This window comes from Nannospalax galili, unplaced genomic scaffold, assembly GCF_000622305.1.
Source record: "Nannospalax galili isolate Female #2095 unplaced genomic scaffold, S.galili_v1.0 scaffold253, whole genome shotgun sequence".
NCBI classification, from domain to species: Eukaryota; Metazoa; Chordata; class Mammalia; order Rodentia; family Spalacidae; genus Nannospalax; species Nannospalax galili.
The window spans coordinates 1,164,094-1,188,175 of NW_008335287.1; the positions used below are offsets into that span (position 1 = coordinate 1,164,094).

General features: G+C 39.1%; 1 protein-coding gene across 7 annotated transcripts in view; it reads right to left on the bottom strand.

The window, feature by feature from the left end:
• Atl1 (atlastin GTPase 1) overlaps positions 1–24,082 on the bottom strand; it is a 114,470-nt gene that overhangs the window by 26,085 nt on the left and 64,303 nt on the right. For 6 of the 7 annotated variants that reach the window (XM_029561975.1, XM_008829844.3, XM_029561972.1 and 3 more), the window contains 5 exons: positions 19,658–19,905; positions 15,173–15,307; positions 14,451–14,555; positions 11,996–12,046; positions 7,839–7,895 (listed from right to left, as the gene is read on the bottom strand). In XM_029561975.1, the coding sequence (XP_029417835.1) occupies positions 7,839–7,895; positions 11,996–12,046; positions 14,451–14,555; positions 15,173–15,307; positions 19,658–19,905 (596 nt within the window). The remainder of the gene's footprint in view (positions 1–7,838; positions 7,896–11,995; positions 12,047–14,450; positions 14,556–15,172; positions 15,308–19,657; positions 19,906–24,082) is intronic. The other variant, XM_029561974.1, reaches the window with a different exon arrangement.

Consider the following 24,082-nt stretch of genomic DNA (forward strand, 5'->3'; position numbering starts at 1 on the left):
TAATTTACAGTCATATGGATATGTCAGCACATGTGTTGATAGGCCAATATAAAAGGTTTGAATGAACTACTATGATTGGAAACTAGTATGATGCTAAATTTATGTGCATCAAAAATGAGAAATTATTCCTATACTCTGAGGGACTAACTGATGTACAATCAGTAGCCAATAAATGCCTAAACTAGCCTTTGATGTATTTAATCAATCAATTTCAGTTCTAACTTTGGTTTCGATAGAGGCAAACATAGAAATGATTTTTAAGCCTATCTAAACAACAACTTGCTTCAGTCAACAACCCACGAAAGCCAACCTATCTGTGAGAATCTCTACACTGAGCAAAGCAAACTGTTGACCGTATGCAGGCTTTGGGGGCTTGTTTTGTGGGTTTACAGAAGCAAGGTCTATATCAGTCTTGAATATGTCTTTTGTTGAAGCACCTGTGTGGTTCCAAGGGTAAGAAATGGTCTGGCATCAGAAACAGTGAGCTTCCTGTAAAGTCTCCCACTGCCTAACTAAGTGTGAGTCTCTTGCTGCTTGTAAGCATTTTTCCCACCCGAACTGGACTAGTTGGAACATAACTGACAGTTCAGGACAGTAGATGCCTATCAAAATACTTTAGAAGTCTACAGCAAATTTATATCTTCTGGGTTAAATTTCTTAAAACTCAGCTCTAGACCAAGGTCTAAATTCCAAACTCTACTTATATAGCATTCTGAGCTAGCTGTTTTAAACAGACATAGGGAATGTGGCCCATTCCTTTCCCATGAAACCTCTGAAAAGAGAGAGGAGGTTTATTTTTTTTGTAGGCCAGGGGAAAAGCAGAAGGAACTGAACAGAATGAGTGGGTGGTAGAGAGAACCTAAGCAGAGAGATGTCAAGTTCCAGAGTCAGAGTCAAACTGAAAGGCAGCACTTGGGGTAAGTGAATTTAGGTCTTCTGATTTTGAATTCAGTGAGTTTTTTAAAAAACGTTTTATTATTTTTATTTTATGTGTATCAGTGTATGCCTGCATGTATGTGAGTATACCTGTGTCGTGCAATGCTGCAGAGATCACAAGAGGGCTTCGGATACCCTTGGAAATGGAGTTAAGGACAGTTCATAGCCGCCATGTGGGTGCTGGGAATCAAACCTGGATCCTCTACAAGAGCAGTCAGTGCTCTTAACCGCTGAGCCATCTCTCCAATCCTCAGTGACTTTTTAAATATGAAACTATATACAGATCCAAATATATATACAACACAACCATTGGACACTTGTTGAACATTTATTGAGGAGTATTATGTAGTAGGTTAAAACAGTAAATTACAAAGCTGAGTTAGATAAATGGTAGACCTAAGCTATTTTACCCTACAAATATCTATCCCACCACCTCATTAATTAACTAATTAATGAGGTGGGATAGGTTCATTAAAATATAAGCTCACAATATAGTTCAGCAAGTGCTGAGGATTAGGAGCAGGAAGAAGAGCACTACAAGATGGAAGCTGGGGGCCTGGAGAGATGGCTCAGCAGTTAAGAGCACTGACTGCTCTTGCAGAGGACCCGGGTTCGATTCCCAGCATCCACACAGCAGCTACGAACTGTTCTTAACTCCAGTTCCAGGGGAATCCGAAGCCCTCTTCTGCCCTTCACGACACGGGTGAACTCACATCATGCAGGCAATACACTTGTACACATAAAATAAAAATGATATTTTTTTTTAAAGATGGAAGCTGGATTCAAGGGATTTGAACCTGTGGCCTGGCCTGAGATCAGCTCTGCAGCTTCATAATATGTATGAACAGGACTAAGTTTCTTAACTACTCTAAGTCTCACTGTTTCCTCATTGGCTAAAAAAGAGAAGGAAATGAATTTAAAAAGAGTAATAGTAACACGACAATGACCAGTAATTTGAATGATGTATAAACATGCTTTTTGCACAGTGCCTGGCCCAAAACAAGCCCTCAGTAAGTTGTCATTTTTACTTAGCTGTTACAGACATTTCATAACCAGAGAATTCCAGTTTATACCACTGATCTCATTCTGTATTGCCACATGAGTAAGTCTGCTAATTCATACAGCTCTCAGATCACCTAAACTGCTCTCTGGACAGAATATGAGCAGGGTGAGTAGCTTTCTCAGATAGCTGTCCTTTCCTTTGGCCCTAGCATACATTAATTTCCACCCCTAGCAGACAGACAGCAACCTCTCTTTCTCTCAGTGAGGTCATGTATTTCTCTGGCGTTATCTGGCAGTTTCAGTCACCACAGATTTTTTTCCCAAGAATGTTTTGTTTCAAAGAGGCTTGAGTCACTACCAAGAAATTCTGCAAGTGAACATCTTAAATCATGGGAATAGAGAGGGTCCTTGAATATAATCAAGTAAACAGGAGTGAAATAATTCATGGTTGTCTATGCAGAGGCCCAATACGCAGAACATTTATCCTAATACTGTCATATATTTCCCTACAATTTTTTTTCTAGCAACTTTTGGTTTCCCTGAAAGCTCACATGGAACATTGCCACTAAGATGAATGTGAAGAACTGAGCTTTTACTTTTATCTAACAAAGAGGAGTAAATTCTTTTCTGAAGTCAAAAGCATTGGTGGGATTTTAAGAACATGAAAATGGTTAATAAAAATATTATGGGGAAGCCTTTAGTCCCAGCACTTGGGAGGCAGAGTCAGGTGGAGCTCTGTGAGTTCAAGTCCAGCCTGGTCTACATAGTGAGTTCCAGGACAGCTGGGGCTACAGGGAGACCCTGTCTCAAAAACATATACATATATATGGAAGACTGGGGGTATAGCTCAGTGAGAGAGTGCTTGCTTAGCATGTGTAAGGCCCTGAGTTTGATCCTTGCAAAAATCAAAAAGAAAAAAAGCTATGGAAAAAACTAGGATGAGTTAACTGAACAAACAAAGTACTTAACACTAACAAGATGAAAGATAAGAGACGAAATGCAAACAGTCCTAAAATACATGTTCAAGGAGGAAATAAGGCCTCTGAAAGAAAGGAAATCGAGTTCATGGACAGGAAAGCTTTTTTTAGAATTTATGCCACTATTATTCCTATTATAGCAAACTTTCAGTTACTGACCACCTGTACTTAAAAATGGCACTCGATCTTCCCTGGCACAGCTGCCCTCTACACGGTGGTTGAATTGGCCCTCAGACTACTAGGTTCCCTTGTCTAAACTTAGTTAATAGACTGAAATGATTCTAATTCAGTTGTTTACAAAGGAAGCTTTGTATGTATGACCAAAGCTACGGATGCAGACTCACCTCTGTTAGCCCCTCAATTCTGCCAACAATCCCCATCTACTTCAGGGTACCAGGCTCAGAAAAATCCCAGGAGTCAGTAGATCTATTCAGGGCTTCAGAATTCAGCAATATTATGACCGCTATTTTAAGTTTATTGAAGATTATATAAGCTTTTTTAGACTCACCTATTATAAATACACACACCATACGAAATGTCTGGTGAGAAATATATTGATATCTCAAACACTGACCCAAGTGGTCTTTAGATTAGAATATGCCTATCAATTGAGGGATATTTCTATTTCATATTTAGAGATGCATAATTAGAGAGAGTTAAATGGTTAAATAGCAAACTGGACTTCTATAGCCAATGAGAGCATTCAATAGTAAGCCATAGGGGCATCTTAGAATCTGTATCCCAGTCTAAGAGAGGAACTTTTCTGTTTAGACCCAGGAATAAGCACTGTCATTACCACATGGCAAAATGAATCTCCTCCACAGCCCAGCAAGCAGACCTGAGAGGAAATGAATAATAAACCCACTGAGAAAGCCTCAGAGCTACACAATGGAAAATGAGCCTTCCAGGGGTCACAAGAGCTGGCGGCCATGTTTAGCAGACAGAGGAATTCAGACTTGCTAGAAGTTGTATTCTGAGTGAACTTCAAATAACATCTGACAATCTGTAAAATTCCCACAATTAGTCATGACGATCCAGAACCAAGGATGTGATCATTCAGTGCAGAGTGTGGGGTCATGGAAGTTCAAATGACCAAGGAAGAAACACACTCACAGCAGAGCAATAGATAAAGCTCTTGTCACCCCTGGCAAGAGGCTATCACTGGGTTCTCTAACTGGAAATTAGATATCCAAAGTCCTTGAAAAATTCACATGGCTGTGGCATACAACCATGTGTAGATCAAGGAAGAGAGCTATCATTTTCAACTAAACCTTTTAAAGTGAAGTTAGTAACAAAAAATCTGGGTTATTTATAGAATAGATATGTTCATGTAGTTATACTTAAGACCCAAAGTGCTCACAGTGACCAAAACAAGAGAAAAATAATGTCATGTAAAGAAAAAAAATTGTATCTTACTAAAGAATGTATTCTGTAGGGGTGTTGCATTGCTTAGAGCAGGATACTGGGGCTTGTAAGGAACAGCTATAAAAATCTGAGGAATTAAGCAAGGCACTTGGTATCAAGTTAGAAGACAAAAGAGTAAAAGTCTTTACATCATAGATGAAGCCAGGCATGGTGGCACACACCTTTAGTCCCAGAACTTGGGAGGCAGAGACAGGTGGATCTCTGTGAGATCAAGCCCAACCTGGTCTACATAGCGAGTTCCAGGCCAGCTGGGGCTACAGGAAGACCCTGTCTCAAAAAAGTGTTTATACCATAGAAATGAGCAACTGATACAAATCAGGCCCAGCTGCTCCCTTCTGAGCCAGCTGTAAACATTTACCAGCACACCCTTGGTTCAACGTTTTAAGCTAAATTCACTTAGCTTTTAAATTCCCTTTTTTAAAAAAAAAACATTATTTTTAAAATAATACTTTTTGCTTGCTTGGTTTGAACTTGGTATCATTTAAGGAACCATATCAATCTCTGAGCTCAGTTTGCGTTTCCTCACTACTCGCCTTCACACTGGTTTATCATAGGCCTTGTTTATTATATATAATTTTATTCTATTTCAAAGATAAGAATTCTATTTGGAATTGATTAAATGAGTTAACTTTGATATAAAATTATTACCTTTAAAATAGCATTAACTCTCACCTTACTTCCACAGGCAAGAATTAAAACTGTATCACAACTTTATCCAAATGAATAAAGTGTCGTCCCAGAAAAAGGAAGATAGAAATGGCTAATTTTTTTAAAAAGAAACATTTGCTAAGTAAACTGAATTTCATTGAAAGTTATTTTACATTGCTATTTTTCTTTTCTAATGTGTGAATTATACACTAACATCATATTCCTGAATACGTTTGCACTGTACATGAATTGTACATGAAAAAATATATTCTTTGAATATATTTGCATTTTACTTTTAATTCTATAATGCATAGTATCTTTTCTTTTGAATTTGGTCACTTTATAATATCAAGTATTATTAAAAGGCTTTGGGTGTCACTTTTACTACTTAGACCTCATCTCAACAGAAGCCCATGCTTCCTTAGGGAATCATTGTTGACTCATTCATTCAAAACTGGTTTTTTAATATGTGTGTGTGTGTGTGTGTGTGTGTGTTGCACATTGGGGGAGGTGTGCTTGCAATTGAATGTGCATGCATGTGGAGGCTAGAAAACAATCTTGGGTGTCTTCCTTGGGAGCTGTTCATCTTGTTCTTGAGACAGGATCTCTTGGTCTCGAACTTTCCAAGTAGGCCTGGCTAGCTCGTCATGGAGCCACAGGGAACTGCTGGGGGCTGGGGAGATAGTTCAGTCAGGCAAGCACTGATGACTGAGCCATCTCCCTGGCCCCCAAAACTGCTTCTTCTCATTGATGTTTCATAATGTCAGCACAGTTTACTAACAAGTAGTAATCTCAAAGTTTTCCCTATTATTCATTTTTAAGTCACTGGCATTTTAAACCCAAACCAGTAATTCCTGTCTGTCTGTCTGTCTGTCTGTCTATCTAGGGATTGGCTAATGTTTTTATTGGTTTATCTGGTGATGTGTAAGGAGCAGTGACACCTGCTGGCAAAACTTAAGGTTCCTTTCTGTAATTTAGGGTGGAATCCCCAGTGTATGTTCATAAATAGTCCTGGGAACAGCACATTGAGAGAAACATCAAAGCAATAATCTAATTGCCATACAACACTTCAACTATCGATCTAACAAATGAATTTAAAAGAAAGACAATCATGTTGAACACTGTAAATGGGGATTGGTTTTGTTCTACATAGCCTCCCCCTTTGCTCCTTCCTAGGACCCCAGGAGACAGATTCAGACTGAGCTTGGAAAGGGCCCTCCACTTATGTCTTCAAGGAACCGTCTCCTGGATATCTTGAGCTTGATTTGATGGGAGACCCAGAGTCAAATCTACCCAGGCTAGAGTCACTCCAGATTCCACACTCTCAGAAACTGTGTGACTTTGTGGTTTGAAAACAATTTATTACTCAGCAGTAGAAAAGGAAAATAGTTAATTTAAACCTATTATTTGGCACCAGAACGTCTAATTAAAAAATGTATTCTTTTATGCTTATGAGTGTTTTGCCTGCATGCATGTAGGTGCACCACATGCACATAATGCCTATGGAGGCCAGAAGAGGGCACTGGATCGCCTAGAACTGGACTTTCAGGTGATCATTAGCCACCATATGGGTCCTCTACAAGAACAGCCAGTGCCCTTAACCACTGAGTCATCTCTTCAGCCCCTAGAGCTTCTAATTTTACCTTATATATCATAATCATTTACTTTCCATGAGTGCTCATATTCCCTTCTAGTTATCATCCACCTTGGGATGCATCTCTAGAATTTAGCTCAGGTTTCCCCTGACAGGCTTAGGTTGAAGGAGTGAGGCTTTAGAGGTTATGCAAATCTGTACCTCCTTCAGGCACCATTTGCAAGGGTGTTTGACTTAATTCTAGTTCTTATTCTTGTAAAGAAAGGGACTAGGACTGAAAAGTGACTGACACTACTCAGTCCAAGCTCACATGTTGCTCTGATGTTAGACTTCCCACCCCAGGGTTATTGGGGTTTGGGAGATCAAAGCCAGAACTCTGGTAGCCCCAATAAGCAGGTGAGTACCCAGCCTCAGTATGCCAGTTAGAGTAGAGAAAGGAGACTTTACTCACATTGTAACATTATTTGTTAAGGGTCCACTTTTATTAAGGGTCCAGTGACCACCCCCACCCCCAAAGTTTATGTGTGGGAGTACTGACAAAAGGTTTAGGTTTACATACAGGGCAAGAGCTATGTATACAGTCCTCGGCAAGGTATGGTCTTGCCCATTATGGTCTTGGCCATCAGTGGTAATAAATTACCAGAAACATAAAATCTCTTCCTGGGAGGTTAGTGCCTCCTCTGGTTGGCACCAGGGCTTGGGCCTGTGTGGGGTTCTTGGGAAATTTTTAATTCTTTGGGGCCCATAATTTCAATGGTCTGATAGCTGAAAGGGCACAAGTGACTCTTTAGAACTGCCAGAGTCACAGCACATCAGCTAGGCTGGGTACTGCTGCGCTCACAGGCAATAGACGAGATTAATGTGTGAGAAAGAAAGGGCACCTCCAAAGCCTCCCCCAGGAGTCTTTCTGGCACTCAGTCAGCTTTTGAGTGGTTTGCAACCAACTTTTTTTTTGCCCTAGCTTGTTTGTTTTAGGTTTTATGTTGGACAGATCCATCAACTGTCTTCTGGCTTCTGTGGCATCTCTAGGGCTGAGTTCAGGGAAAAGCTGGTCCTCTTGCAGGGGCCAGAATATTGAATATATGCTTTTATTTTCCCACTTCTATCTCTTCTTCACATCAAATGGAATGAAATGGGTATTTTTAAATGCTTCTTGAATGAACTGTCAGTAGAGAAACGTCACTAACTGATTGCTATCATGGTTATAGACTACATAAAAGAGAGTAAGAAGCTATCATCAGTCGGCCTTCACTCACCTGAAAAGGCTTCAGAAATGTCTCTTCCATTGCCAGCCTGCCATACTCTGTGAAAAGCTGGAAGGAAAATTAGAGAGGGAGGGGGCAAGGGGAAGAAGGAGACAGGGACAGTGAGAGGGAGCGAGAGACTGATTGAGATTAGTTTACTCCTTGGGTTTCTTCAATTCATTTTCCTCTAGCCGTAAGAGAGTACTACATTATTAAGATTACAATAATAATTTTCAGAAAACAGGCATTAGAGAAAGCAGAGATATAGTAGTTATATATCTAATCATTAAGAATATAAAATAGATTTTAAAAATAAACTTCCTTTTAAACTTACGCCCCTTTCTTTTGAGCACGTGTGTGTGTGTGTGTGCACGCGCGCGCGTGCACATGCATAGGGATTCGGTGCCAAGCACCTACTCTATTTCTAAGGTAAACCCTCAGCCCTAAAATTAGTATCTTTAATAGCAAGAATATAGAACAATTTTTCTTTTTGTGAGGGAGAAAGAAACATATGTTAAATGACCTTTCAAAGCAGAACTTCACTAACTCACCTAATATTTACAAAAGTTGTGGCCTAAGGAAATTTAAAGGGATGACTTGGCGTACAAAATTAGACATTTGGCTTTAAAGTAGGGAATCAAATGTACTGTCTTCTCTTATTTTTTTATTGCTTTCAATTAATGAAGCACGACAAAACAAGTTTCTGTTTTACCACAAATGCAAGATTTTGGGGGTGCACAGGCCTGAGGTGAGTGATGGAGGGTTGTGGTAAGAGTGTCACCCAGTAGTAGCTTTGAATCTTTAGATAGTGTATTTCTATTGAAAAATTCTTAGAGAGAAGAAAACTAACAAGGGGCCATGGAGCGGTTCGTGGGAGGGGAGTTAGAATGCAGTGATACAAATGGGAAAGGGGAATCATGGGTAGGATGGCTTCATGGGGCAAGAAAAGGGAGGTTAGGGCAGAAGAGGGAGGGAGAGGAGGAGTCACTAACACTAAAGGTCTTTTGGGGGGCTCTTTTTGAGACAGGGTCTCCCTTTAGCCCCAGCTGGCCTGGAACTCACTATGTAGACCCAGTTGGCCTTGAACTCAAGAGATCCGCCTGCCTCTGCCTCCCAAGTGCTGGGACTACAGGCATGCGCCACCATGCCTGGCTACATTAAAGGTCTTTTGAAAGAGACATGTAGAAATCTGTAGAACCTTCTTTCAACATATACATATACATTATATAAAAAGAGTTTAGATGTAGTTACCCTAGAACAGGGGTTCAGTTGCCCTAAGAGACACAATAAGCTAGCAAATGAAAAGCCCAGTGCCAGGAATGGACTTCCACTTTTGGAGTTATTGACCAGAGAGACCCCATAGATCCTCAAACAATACTGGCTATTGCCATTGCACTTGGTCACCCACCAGAATTTGATGGTAAGACCCTATTGCTGAAGACACCACATACTGAATTTCAGAACAAACAAGGGGAATCGAGCTGGTACTGATCTCAAAGCTTCATTTCTGTTGGCGAGTTTTCATAGTACTAGAGGTGCCATGCATGTTATTGACAGAGAAAGGCAATCAGTCTTACCCAGCTATGAACCCTGTGAGCTACCCTCTAATTGGATTTAAGACCACTTCACAAGATGGAGTCCATACCTGATACTGTTATAGACCATAGGGGAGAACCTACTACTATCATTCCACTAAATAGACATAGTATTGAACTGACTCATAATGACTTATTAGACCCGTACATTCGTGTATCTCTCAACTCTCACCAGAGAAGGTTTTTCTAGCAGTAAATGGCAAGTAACATAGAGACCCACAACTGGTCAATATGTAGAGAAAAAGAAATTGTAGAGTCTTAACCCTAAATGGAACACATTTATTACACCTTCTCCTCCCAAGGTTCGGGGATCACTGTGGACAAGGGGGAGAAAAGACTGTAAGAACCAGAGGTGGTAGATGAATACAACGAAACTATGTAGCCTGGATACTACAGGATGCACATATGAACCCACAGCACTTATAACAACATGCATAAGTATGTGCAAACTCAAGCCAGACAGGGACCCCAAAGGGACAGGGGAGGAAGGCAGGAAACCCCTGTTCTACTCAGGATCTATTGGCAATTGATAGACGCTGGGAGAAGGAGAGTCCGTTTTTCTTACTAGTGTGATGCCTGGTAGACTGACCAAACTCCAAGGAATAGACCCATACCCAAGAAACACAGACTCAATGAGACTGTTTTGTTTTGAGACAGGGTCTCCCTGTAGTCCTAGGTGGCCTGGAAATCACTATGCAGACTAGGCTGGCCTCGACCTCATAGAGATCTACTTGCCTTTGCATCCTGACTGCTGGGATTAAAGGTGTGCACCGCCACTCGTGGCTCAATGGGCCTTTAATAACAGACAAATAATAATAAAGGATATGAAGTGGGGGAGGATGGTAGAAAGGTAGAGGCAGAGCATGGAAGGGGATCAGAATATTATCAGAATACATTGTGTGAAATCCTCGATTCAATAAAAAAAAATTTTTAAGGAGTTAGTTATCCAGGCTTGCTGAATGTTTTCCCCACACGACACAGGAAGTGTTCCCTTTTATAAACATGGCTAACAAGCCACCTGGCTTCTTAGATTTGGGGAAGAATGTTGATACCCAGGATGCTCATCCCTTACTCCTTTAGAACAGCACTGCTTTCCCTGCAGGAGCAGTGGAAACTGAGAAAGTAAAGGGCAATTACCAGGCACTTGTTCAGAGTGATGAAGTCAAAGTCCATAAGGCAGCTGATACCAGGACAGCAGTCTCATTAGAATTGTGTAGTGAAAGAACAAATCCACACTCACTTGAGAAAGCTATTGTCATTTACTGGAAAAAAATGTAAATGACCAAACTATAATGCTTGCTTAACACCGAAGCCCAAAATTAGGGCTGAAGAGGTGACTCAACAATTAAGAGCACTGGCTGCTCTCGCAGAGGACTAGGGTTCAGTTCTCAGCACCCATATGGTGGCTAACAATGGTCTGTAACTTCAGCTCCAGGGAATCTAATGCACTCTTCTGGCCTCTGTGGGCACTGCCCACATAGGTGCACCTACATACATGCAGACAAAATACACATATACAAAATAAATCAATTTTTAAAAAGCCCCAAATTATCCTTTTTGTAGATAAGCCTAAGCTGGCATTCGACTGTGCCATGTCATTAACTTGGAAAGTAGTTGGCTAGGTTATGACATATGCCCAAGGAAGTAATTTTTTTTATTTTGAAAAAAAAGACTTAGTCTGTGTACTGCCTACTTGTCATAAATGATCAGTGTGAGATACTGGAAATCTTTCTGGATGCACTGTGGGAGGTGAAGTCCAAATGATATTTTAATTGTTGTGGATTACTTTCTCCGCTATCCTTTATATCTATTAAACTTTCACATTTTGCGACATGGTTCTGATGGCCCAGCTAGTAATATATGCAAAGTAAAGTTTTATGTAAAACACACAGAAAATGATCAGAGGAAATAATAGTTTTGCTATCTACTCAAGACTAACAGGAACTGAAACAGAAGATTGCTCCTGCAGATGAGGAAAACCTTTAGAAAATATCTGATCTTAGAGTCAAATTTCTTGGAGTGGAAGAAATACAGAACTCAGCCAGGAGACCCAAGTTTTATTCTCCTGCTACCATTAATTAGTCACATGAGCAAGTCACTATGTTTTCATCCTCATTTTCCTTATGTAAAAAGATGAAAGATGACTTCTGTATCACCAAAATCTCTTTCAGATCTCAAGTAGAGTTCTGAGTTGTCATCAGGCAGACTCTAATAGTTCTTAGCCACAAGATCCACAAGGAAAGAAATCTGGCATGTTATAGACATCAAACCAACAAATTATCAAATTCTTGACCTTAAGACTTCAACATAGCAATTTGGAGATTTTTTATACCAAAGATTCTTTTTCTACTTTGATTTGCCTATGTTTTCACATGTGTAGGAATGCCACCAAGCAGCTTCATGGAAACAAAGGAACCTGAAAACGGAATTAGAAAGAGCATATCCATACAAGTCTGCTGCAGGACACCAGGCAACACAATGACCCTTATCTGGTTCTATGTTCAAAGTTCCCCCAAACTCTGTTTATTATGTCCAAGAGAGCACCAGATATACAAAGAATGTGAATGTTGTTACCTGCAGGTGCTGAAGGTCATCTTCCTGGACATTTTGGGATAAGTTGTATACCTTGATTATGAAATAGGAAGCCAAAATGAGAAGATAGTTATCATCGTTCTGAGCACTTACTTTGTTATTCTGTTTTTAGAAAAGCACTTATTACACAAATAAACCCTCTTCCCTACATTTATGAGACTTAGAGGAGTAAAGAAAGCTCAACAGACAACAATGTATAGTGATCATAAAAACATTCCACAAATACCAGAGTCACTTGCTGTATAGCCCAAATATTAAAATTATTTTATGACTCTATTTAATAATTAGCCAATAAAATAATCACTTTTCCAAGTATACTAGTCCAAATTTGAACAGCCTATATGAAAATTGTGTGTTGGGGGTGTTGTTTTTCTAATATAAGGGATCCAACCTAGGACCTGGCACATGCAAGGCAAGTACTCTATGAATGAATTATACCACAAGCCCTTTTTCATTTTCGTGATGAGAGAGGGTCTCACCAACATTGCCCAAACTTGCATTCTTCCTGCTTCAACTTCCCACTGAGATTACAGGAGTGGGCCGCAAGGCCCAAGTGGAAAATTGTTTAGAAAAATTATGTTTACTTATTCACAATTTATTATTTATTTATGTTTACAGAAAGTTCCTCCACATAGAGGTTAGGTTCCGAATATTATGCCTACACCTTTATGTACCTGCTTTACTGCTCTTTGAACACATCACAATATTAAATGACATTTTTGAGCTAGTCACGGTGGTAGGCACAGAAGCAGGTGGATCTCTGTGAGATGGAGGCCAGCCTGCTCTACAGGCCAGCTGGGGCCATCTCAAAACAACAACAACAACAACAACAAAAGACTTTTTTGAGAAGGTAAACACCAATAACAAATTAAGGTTGGTTATATGTTTTTTCATTGATACAAACAGTATTCTTTTTATATTTGTTTAAGTAACATCATTTCTCAGACAATAAAATAGTCATTACTAAGGACTTAGCAGATTTTTCTATGAAAAATTTCAATTCAGGTCAAGTATAAATACTAACTAAATAATAAATGTTAAAATCAAAAGTCAGTCTGGTTTTAATTGGTTTGTGCATATGATTTTTACTACTGATTTTAACGAAAATAGATGAGTCAGTACTTTAAAGACTCATTCAAAAAGTAGGTTTTTTTTTTAAACTGTATCACTCATAGATTATAACTAAGACTTTCATTTGAAATTCCTGTATTTAAAAATCCAGTTTCCCCTCTTACCGCTGTTTACTCGGATGGGATGTCCTAAGCACACAGCCCTGGCTGCCTGCTCACTAGCTCCAGCTCCCCATTCGCCTATGATCACCACTTGGACTGGCTTGTCCTGCTTCCTACCTTTAAAAACAGTGACCTGCTTTGTTTTCTCACTACTTTCCTTTCCTAAAATAGAAAACATCTAAAAGTAGCCCTTAAAAATCTCTACAGTTACACATTCTCTGGTCATGGTAAAACTCTTCAAGGACTTTCAGGACAATTTAGAAAGCTCACAATAACCCCTCCCCTAAATAGTACTTTAAGAAAGAGAAAGGGGGGTAAGCTTTATGTGGCTACATTTACGTTTCAAAATGCAAACTGTTTTTAATAGCTATGGACACACATAGCTTTTACATTTAGAAACATTTCCACTGATGGTGTAAATAAAAGAATATATTTATAACCCATTGCACTAAACAGCTTTACTGTTATAGGTGTTCAAAAATCTAAATAAAAGATTTTTAAATGTATCTATATTATTGTGTGTGCATTCTGGGGCAAGAGTGGCAGGTGTGCATGCCATGGCATGTATGTGGAGATCAGAAGACAACTTTGTAGAGTCTGTTCTCTCTCCCTCACCTTTACATGAGCTTTGGGGACTGAACTCAGGTTGTCAGGTTTGTGCAACAAGGGTCATTACCTGCTGAGCTATCTCAGTGGTCCAAGATCTTTTATTTTTCCTTTTTTAAGAGCGAATCTCTTGTAGCCAAGGCTGGCTTCAGACTCACTAGGTCAACACAAAGATGACCCTGAACTCCTGATCCTCCTGTCTCCATCTCCTCGGTGCTAGGATTATAGACATGAATCACCATGCCTGTTTTATATGGTGCTGGGGACTCAACTCCAGGACCTGTGCATGCTTGACAAATACTCTACCAACTGAACTACATCCCTAGCTCTAAGATTTAATATTATTGAATTTATCGTTGACTTTCACAGAAAAAAATCAATTATAAAACCTTTGGGGACTAAAGTAGCCACTTTAAAAAGTGATCAGTAATTGAACTATAGTAACAAGAAATATTTCTTGTAGAAATCACAAGAACTGGTAGTTAATTGAGTCAAATAATAGATGATTTGTCATTGCTGTCTCACCACCACATGTAGGTAGAAACATATTCATTAATTTTAGTTAAAGAAATATCCACAAAATAGATTTTACTCCATACCTGTATTGAGCTGATCATTGTGCTAAGGGCAAATACTGTGGCCGAATCTCTCAAAGTTGACTGACTGTCAAAGGTTCCCTGAGTATCCATCAGTAATACTGCAACCTATAGGTGAGTAGTGTACATTACTGATATTGCACAGAACATCCAGGACACTGGAGTTAGCACCATACTAACACCATAAGAACAAAGAAAACCATTCTCAATCAATACCTGAAAGGTGACTTCTCATACATGCTGTGACTGTCTCAGAAAATTAAAAAAATGCTTATTAGATGCTGATTACAGTAATGATTAATTATCACTGGTAATCTAAGATTAAAAATATAGTATTGAGGGGCTGAAGAGATGGCTCATCAGTTAAGAGCACTGGCTGTTCTTGCAGAGGACCCAGGTTTGGGTCCCAGCACCTACATGGTGGCTAACAACCATCCCGAACTCCAGATCCAGGGGATTCAATGCCCTCTTCTGACCTCTGCAGGAATAGATTGCATGTTCATAGAATATAAATAAATAAATAAATGTTTAACAATACTGAAACAATGTAAAAATATTAGCTTGTTTTCTGCTATTTTATTTTCATTATGATTTTGTCTATGGGGATCACTAAAAAGTTAAATAGGGAGTTTTAAGCTTTATGTGGACAAAATTAGTTTTCAAAAGAGCATTTTCAAAGTTACTGTTGAAAACAAAAATTCAATTTTACTTAAATAGTATCATACCTTTTTACCATCGAGTTTATTGATAAGGAAGATTTCACTCCATATCTGGATTCCCGTGGTCTCTCGTTCAGACCCACCTCGCCATGAAAATCCAGTCAGTGGTTCATTGTAATCTCCAACCCAATCAACTGATTCCTATAAATTATAAAAGTCTGTGAACTGGACACGAATATGTGATTTTTCCTCTTGTCCTTTTCAGTTCCTCTCTCTCTAATTCTAATTAAAAGGAAAAACATATGCACACCTATTGCATTGATACAAACACTATTCAAAAATAATTCCAGAGGAGTAACTATCTGCCATGTTTTATATTAGTCTCTGAGGATACAAAGATGAAAAGATAGTACTGAGTAGAGGAAGCTCACAGGTTAACCAGGAGCCAGGCATAGTACCATACTGCTAAAATTTAATATATATTATATTATATGCATATATATAAAATTGAAACATATATAAAGTATAAATGGAAACACAGAAACTGGAACAATTAATTCTTTTATTTTACTTATTATCTATATGTAGGTGTGTCTGTGTGTGGGTATATGTATGTGTGTACTGGTGCCTGCAGAGGCCAGAAGAGGATAATGGATTCCCTGGAGATGGGATTACAGGTGTTTGTGAGCTGCCTGACATGGGTGCTGGGAATTGAACTCAGGTCCCCTTGAAAAGTGGCAAGCACTCTTAACTGCTGAGATTTAACTGCTGAGCCTTCTCTTCAGCCCTAATCCTTGATAAGACTTCATAAAAGAGTGATATTAGGAGAGTTTTCCAGGTGAGCAACTTCAAGAAGGCATTCAAGGAAATAAGGAAGAAAGTAAGAAAAGAAGGAAAGAAGGGGGCAGGAGGAAAAGAAGAGGGAAAGAAGAAAGGAAATATCTTATATCAGGATATACAAATGCTTTGCATATGGAGGTTGAGGGAAGATAACAGGTAAAGAGAAGTTAGACTGAAGAGTCTTATGGGATGGAGAGGTACCTAAGCCAGTTTGATTTTATCCTGCAAGTGATGGGGAGTCATAAAGAAGCAGAGAGTAATTATCTTTATAGTTGTGAGTAGAAAGATTATTCTTGGTGCAGTGAAGAGCTAGTTAGAGAAAGAAATAATAGGAAGGGCCAAAAGGTGGGTTGTTATAAGGATAGAAAATACAATCGAGGGCCTGAGCCAAGACTAGGACAGTGGTAGGGCAGAAGTGTACAAGTGGAATATGAGATTCTGAAAGAAAAAAGACAGAAGAAACTGAAAATTACATAAGGACTAAATATCAGAAAACTAGGCAATACAAAGTATCCCTTAGACAATACTCAAATTTAAAACTGCATATTAACTAAGTTATAAATCTTCACAAATGCAGAAAGATTTGGGAGGCAACCACTTGAACTACTAAGTCTACACAAACTAGTATAAAAGATACTTTTATTTTCTTATATTCTGTCTTATTGTAGAAAGCAATTTTAGATCCTTATAAAAAGCATAATAATCAGGTCTACCATCCGTTCTATTCAGTTTTATTCCTTTTTCTCCAATATAAGATCCACTCTGTGGAAGACACACCCTCTATTTAATGCAAGCAGCATACTCACCCTTAGTCTGGAATGTCCCTTATTCCCCCTTTTGATCCAGATCTTGTAAACCTTCAAAGTTTCTTAAGTCCCAATAGCCATAAGAAAATTTTCCTGATAACCCCTGCTGACAGAGCTATATCCCTCCCCAGAACTTCACTGAGAAATATAACAATTTACATTTTATTTTTTAAGGTTATTCAGTTCTCTTGCCTTTATTTTTAATATTTTGTTCATTATTTTTATTTGATGCATATGAATGTTTTGCCTGCATGTATGTAAGCACACCCCTGTTGTGCAATGCCTGTGGAGGTCAGAAGAGGGTGTCAGATCCCCTGGAACTGGAGTTACAGATGGCCGTTAGCTGCTATGTGGGTGCTGGGATTTGAACTTGGGTCCTCTGCAAAAACACCCAGTGTTCTTAACTGCCGAGCCATCTCTTCAGCCCCCAGTTGACATTTTTATGATGCTCTAATTCTGTCTCTAAGGAGACATGGTTTGGCTAAGGCCAAACCACGATATAGCAAACCATAAAAATCTTTTTTGGTATCCTCCATGGTGCGGTATGCCTAATACACCACAAAGAGACAATGAATCAATGCAGACATTTAAATCAATCAATAAAATGTTGCATGAAAATAAGAATTGAGATAAATATTTTCATGGACAAATTGTCATGGTTATGCTTTTTAGGAAAACAAAATTACTGCAACATTAACTGAGGACAATGATCTAGCTAAGATAGTTATAAAAATTCTATCCCAGAAAAATAAGTTTGAAAGACAAGGAAAGCATCCGCAAATAGTTTGGCAAATCTCAAATTTAGTTTGTTTCATTCACTGAGGTACATGTTCATGCACCTCTCTAATGATTGATTATTGACTACTGTGTTCCAGGCACAAAATAAGGTTAACAGTTTTCTTGCTAAAATGAACATAGATTGTTGCATTTAAAATCAAATTTTGCCAGTAAGTATGAATGATAATTTTATATGTAGAAATAGAAATAGAATCTGGTCTACACAAGTGGGTAAATCCTGCCTGTGCATAAGGAGCAGCGAAACAAGTGTTCATATGCTGTCTTGCTTTCCGAAAGCTCACCTAGGTACAGAAACAGAGAAGAAAGAACCCAAGCAAACAGTCTTCACCACAGACAGCTTGACAAATGCCACCAAATATATCATTCTAATGTTAAAATGTGAGTACGCCTAAAATGGCATCATCCGAAAGAGTAGAAAGTATATTACATTTTACTCATCAATTTTCTTATCTATGTTAAGTGACGCACTACTAGTATGCTAGAAATCAGGATTAGCAAGAATTTTGCTTGCTTTCAAAGCCTGAATTATCTTATCACTTTATTTGCTTGAATTAAAGCTATATTAAGGCTGAAGTTAGCACCTCAAAATTGTTCAAAAGTACATCATATATAGAAGATCAAACTGAAAATGGATAGTTATGCTATAAATATCCAAAAACCCTTTTGGATCTCAGTGGCTCCAGCTGGCCTGGAACTCACTATGTAGCCTAGGCTTAATTTATAATTCTCCCGCCTCAGTTTACTAAGTACTGAGTAGTCTAAAATTCTTTGGACAATGTATCTATTCTACTTCAAAATCCCTGTTTGTATCCAAATTTCCCTGGGGAAAGGGGAGAAAGAAATACCAGAATGCTTCCCATTGCCAACATTCTGTCCCTCTGCTCTGTTTATCCTGTGTTTGCCTTATTCAAGGGCCCTTAAAGTCTCATTTCTGCAGCACACCATTTTGTCAAACACTGTCAGTTTTCTCTGGGGGTGGATAAGAAGAGAACGGACTAGGAAAAGCTATGAGGGCACTTCCTGGGGTGATGCTCAATATTGACTGCACAGGAATATGCAGTCATCAAAAAATTAACAAAGGTACATTTAATATTTATGTTTCACTGTGTGTACATTTTATTTAAAAATAAAAGTTAAGCTGGGTGTGGTGGCGCACACCTTTAATCTCAGCACTTGGGAGGCAGAGGCAGGTGGATCACTTTGAGATCAAAGCCAGCGTGGTCTACATAGCAAGTTCCAGGCCAGCTGGGGCTACAGGGAGAGCCTGTCTCAAAAAGATAAAAAATAAAAATAAAATAAAAGTTAAAATAGAAATGCATAACAATAACATATTGAAATATTTATGGGAAGCATACTGATGCCAGTAGTTGAATAGACTTAAAAATGTGACAGAGTGATGAATGGCTCGAAAGAACACTGGAGACAGACAGTATGAAGCCAGGGCACTGATGGCAATGGAAGAATACAGGTGCTCAGTACCCAACTGCTCACTGTAAAAAATTTTATTTTCTTTTTTTATTTCTTTTTTTTTATGTGCATGAGTGTATTGCTTGCATGTATGTATGTGCAATCGTGTCATGCAATGCCCACAGAGGTTAGAAGAGGACATCGGATCTCCTGGAACTGGAGTTATGAATGGTTGTTAGCTGCCATGTAGGTGCTGGGAATTGAACCTGGGTCCTCTGCAAGAGCAGCCAGTGCTTAACCACTGAGCAATCTCTCCAGTCCCTGTAAAATTCTTTAAACTTTGCCTCATGCTTAAGAATGTCATCATAAACATTGTGAAAAGTCATTAACATGAAAAGGTTATGACAAAAGCTATTTTGACATTTTAAATACTATAATCCATAGTCATATCATTATGGTAGCACTTATTTTTAAAAGAGTAAAAAATAAGCTACATCCTCAGGTAGATGTGACAAAAAAACTTCAGACTAAAAACATCTGTGTAGTTTGTTCCCAAAGCTCCCAAGTGGGCATGGTTACCAATAGCACTTATATGGAGACACATAGGGTACATAATAGAAACAAAATATGGAACACCAATGAAAGCACAATGTAAAGAAGCACTGAAACAAAAAAGTCTTAAAAGGCATCTCTCCCCTACCTGGTTGTACATGTATCGCAACATGAAGTCCATCAGGAAAGACTTTCCTTTTCTAAAGGCTCCAGCAACAGACACAGCAACCACCTCTTTGTCCCTGACAGCCTCGGAGAGAAGGATTCGATTCAATGCCGCCTCATCTAACTCAAAGGAATGGTCGTCTTTGACAATCAGGACTTGGACAGGCCCTGCCTTTTTCACTGGCTCCTCTTCCTCTGAGCTCCACTCGCTTGACTTTTCTGAAAACCCACCTGTTGAACAAAGTAGCAATTAGAACAAGCACCATAAAATAAGAACCTCTCAACTCTCAAATGTCTGATATGCAGTGGATTTGGAAATGTTTATTCTAGTCACATATTTTAATATCATTTAGACCATACCACAGAAAGACTTAGTCTTGCTGGTAATGTGACCCAACCAATGTTTCCTTTTCAGAAAAGCTATAACTCAGTACAAAGCTCTTTAACAAATAGGAATGTGAGAAAGAAAAAAGATTCAGTAGATGTTTGAGTGTCCTTCTCAACTGTGCCTTTGCACAGCAGGACTAGATGAGACTGATAACCTGGAACTTGGTTTTTATTTGTTTGTTTTTCTTTTTTCGGTATTGGGTATCAACCCCAGGGCCCTAACATCCTAAGCAAGTACTCTACCACTGAGCTACAACATCAGACCTTTATATATCAAGGGTCCCTGAAGAATTATATGTGGACTCAAAAAAAAGAAGTGACATTAAAATGTCACTTAAGTATGCTGAACAAATGTCTGAATAGTAACTATAAAATACTGATATTGTTGATGGGAAGAAGTCTGTTTTGGTTAGCTTCTATTGCTATGATAAAAAACACTGGCCAAAACCAATTTGGGGAGGAAGGGTTTATTTGGCTTACAACTCACAGTCCATCTCAAGGGAAGCCAAGGCAGAAAATCAGGACAGGAATCTGGAGGGAGGACCTGAAGTATCGACCGTGAAGGAAGGCTGCTACTGGCTTGCTCCTAGAGTCGGTGCTCAGCCTGCTTTCTTATACAACAAGGGATCACCACCCACCGTGGGCTGGGCCCTCCCACATCACTCAACAATCAAGAAAATGCCCCATAGACATGGCCACAGGCTAATCCAATGGAGAAAATTCTTCAATTGAGGTTCCCTCCACCCAGGTGTGTCAAGTTGGCAATTGAAGCTATCCAGCACAAAGTCTAATTTACAATGCAGGCAAAATCCCATATTAAATATGCCCTTTTTTTCTTGGCAAGGAGGCCTTTAAAAGTACAGTAATTTACTATTAAATAAAAGCATGAATGCAAAAATACAATGTGTTTGTTGACTTATAAATATATATCATACTTATATATAGTCATCACTTTGTATCTGACCTAAAGTTAATAAAGGCTCTCTATCTGAAACCTATTACTATCATGACCTACATTTATATTTATGGTAATTGACATTTATATTTAGAGTTATTTAGAAAAACATCGACCAAGATGTCTATCACCTGATAAATGGATCAATAAAATTAGCCATACAGTGAAATATTATTCAAGAATAAAACCAGATGCAGTACTAATGCACACTACAATATGGATGAGCTCTCAAAACACTGCATTAAGAGTTGCTTAGGCCGGGTGTGGTGGCAAATGCCCTTAATCCCAGCACTTGGGAGGCAGAGGCAGGCAGATTTTTGTGAGTTGGAGGCCACCCTGGTCTACATAGTGAGTTCCAGGACAGCTGAGGCTACAGGAAGACCCTGCCTCAAAAAGACAAAAAAAAAGTTGCTCATAGGGACTAGAGAGATGGCTCAGTAGTTAAAAGCACTGGCTGTTCTTACAGAGGACTTAGGTTTGGTTCCAAGCACCCACATGGTGGCTAACAACCATCCATAACTCCAGTTCCAGGGCGTCCTCTTCTGGTCCCTGCCGGCATTTCACACATGGGTGCACTTAGATACATGCAGGAAATACACTCATACACATAAAAATACACAATTAAAAAAGTATTTAAAAGATGATCATAAAGGATCACATACTGCATGATTCCATTTGTATTAAAACATCCATAATAGGCAAATATAGAGACACAGAAGGTAGGCTGAAGGTTCCCTAGGGCAGGGTTGGGTGAGAATCAGTGCTTGATGACTAAGTGGTACAAGATTTCTTTGAGGGGGAATAATTAAAATGTTCTAAAATTATGGTAATGGATACAAAACTAAATGAACTTTTTTAATAGAAAGAAGAGTTTATTTGAGCTTATGGTTCCTGGTTCCAGAGGGATTACAATCCATTAAGGAGGAGGTGGCCACAGAAGAAAGCAAAGCATTCATATCACCACATGGAGGCAGGATCCTGGAGCTCTCAGGCAGTCCCGTGGTCCCTATGCCAGGGGGAGGCTGGAACAGGCACCCTCTCCTGAATGCACTTTTATACTTTAAATGGGGATAGATATGGAATATGGGTTAAATTTTGACAAAACTATTGAAAACTATAAAAACTTTAATTTCTATAAATAATCAAAATTGAAAACAGACTAAAAATATTTGGAGAGTACAGATTGCCTTGCACTTCTTGAAAATTTATACTGAAGGTCAAACATAGTAGACGCTGAAAAAAATATTTACTTATATAAATGTAATTAAAACAACTGAAAAATATTAGAATATTTAGTGTTACTAAGAATAAATGTAATGCACTTGACTCATTCATAACTCTGCATTATCTAAAAATGAACACTAATATTATCCTCATTAATCTGAATCCAAAAATCATTTGAAATACATACCCAGATTCTTCAACATTGGATTTCTGCCTTCTTAAATAGGTTTTGCTACACCAAACTTAGTTTCATTTCCCTGAAAACTATTCATATCCCAAAGATGAAAGGGAAGGAAACAGGTCATAAGCAAGTCAGGCAGGAAGAGTATTTCACTACAGATGCATGGCTCACAAGCAGCTATGGTATAAATATGCTTTGCCCCCTCTGAGACATGTGGGAATCTGGTTCCCGTGAGTAATAGCATTGAGAGGTGGTGGAACCTGTTAAAAGAGATTAAGTCAGTGTGTGGATAACTTTAGTTGTCAAGTTGACATTTCTGGAAAGAGGGACCCTCAACTGAGGAGTTTCCTCTATCAGACTGGCCCATGGGAAAGTCTATGAGGCATTTTCCTCTCCGGTCTGTGCTTCAGCTCCTGTCTCCAGGTTCCTGCCTTGAGTTTCTGGCTCTGCTTTTCTTGATAATGGACTGTGAGATGTAAGCCAAATAAACCCTTTCCTTCCCAGGTTGCTTTTGGTCAGTGTTTTACAACAACAGAAAGTAACTAGGACAGAAATTTAGTACTATTGCTGTGACAGACCCTGACCATGTTGCTTTTGGGAGCAATGTGGAAGTGTTTGGAGTTTTAGACTGAAAAGACCCTTGAGTGCTTAGACCTTAATAGGCTGTTTTATGAGAGCTTAAAGATGAGAATGTTAAGAGACATGAAGATGATAGAGGCCTGGCTTCTGAAATTTCAGAGTGAGGTTTGAGAGTTCATTGAAAATACTAACAGGGCCATTTGTGAGATATTTTGAATAGAGAATCTGTGGGTTTTGGTTGGTTGGAGATAAAGAATCAGCTGTGATTAACAGGAGACCAGAACTACCTTAGTGAAAACTTTGCTTTACTACTAATTAACTGGGGCTGAAAAATCAGCTGTGATTAAAAAAGAGACCAGCATCATAGAGGTGAAATCCTCTGTGAAGTATTTCCTCTAACTCAGCACATTTAAGTTGTGGTCCAGAGGGGCCAAGGTTGCAAAACAAACTGGCAGCAGAACTTGGCAATATGTAAGGGGCTCCCAGATGGTACTGGTAGGAGAGAAGGGGCTGTGGAGAGAATCTGCTTTGTACCATGAGAGGCCAGAAAAAGCCACTAGTTAAGGTACAAACTCAATTGCAGTGAAGATTCCCAGGACTGAAGGGGTCATGGAGAGAATCTGAGGCTTGGTACCCTGAGAGGCCAGGAGAGGCCACTGGTGAAGGTGCAGTCTCAGTTGCAATGGGGACCCCAGCATTCTGAAGATGTCAGGATTACAGGATGACCACCAAGGGCAGTGTCACTTGTGGAGTGGAGCGAGCCTGAACCTCTTAGACAAGCTGTGTGTGCTGTGGATGGCAGAGCCAGGGAAGTGGAGCTGCCCAAGCCCTTTGGAACCCATAAGACTGTGAGCAAAAGATATCTGTTAGGTCCATTTGATGTATGGTATCATTTAATTCAGACATCTCTCTGTATATTCTTTGTCCAGTTGACCTGTCTAATGGAGACAGTGGGGTATTGATGTCCCCTACTATTACTGAGTTGGGATTAATCTGTGTCTTAAAGTACTGTAGTATTGTTTTTATGAATTTGGGTGCACCAGAATTTGGTGCATATATTGTTAAGGATTGTAATACCTTTT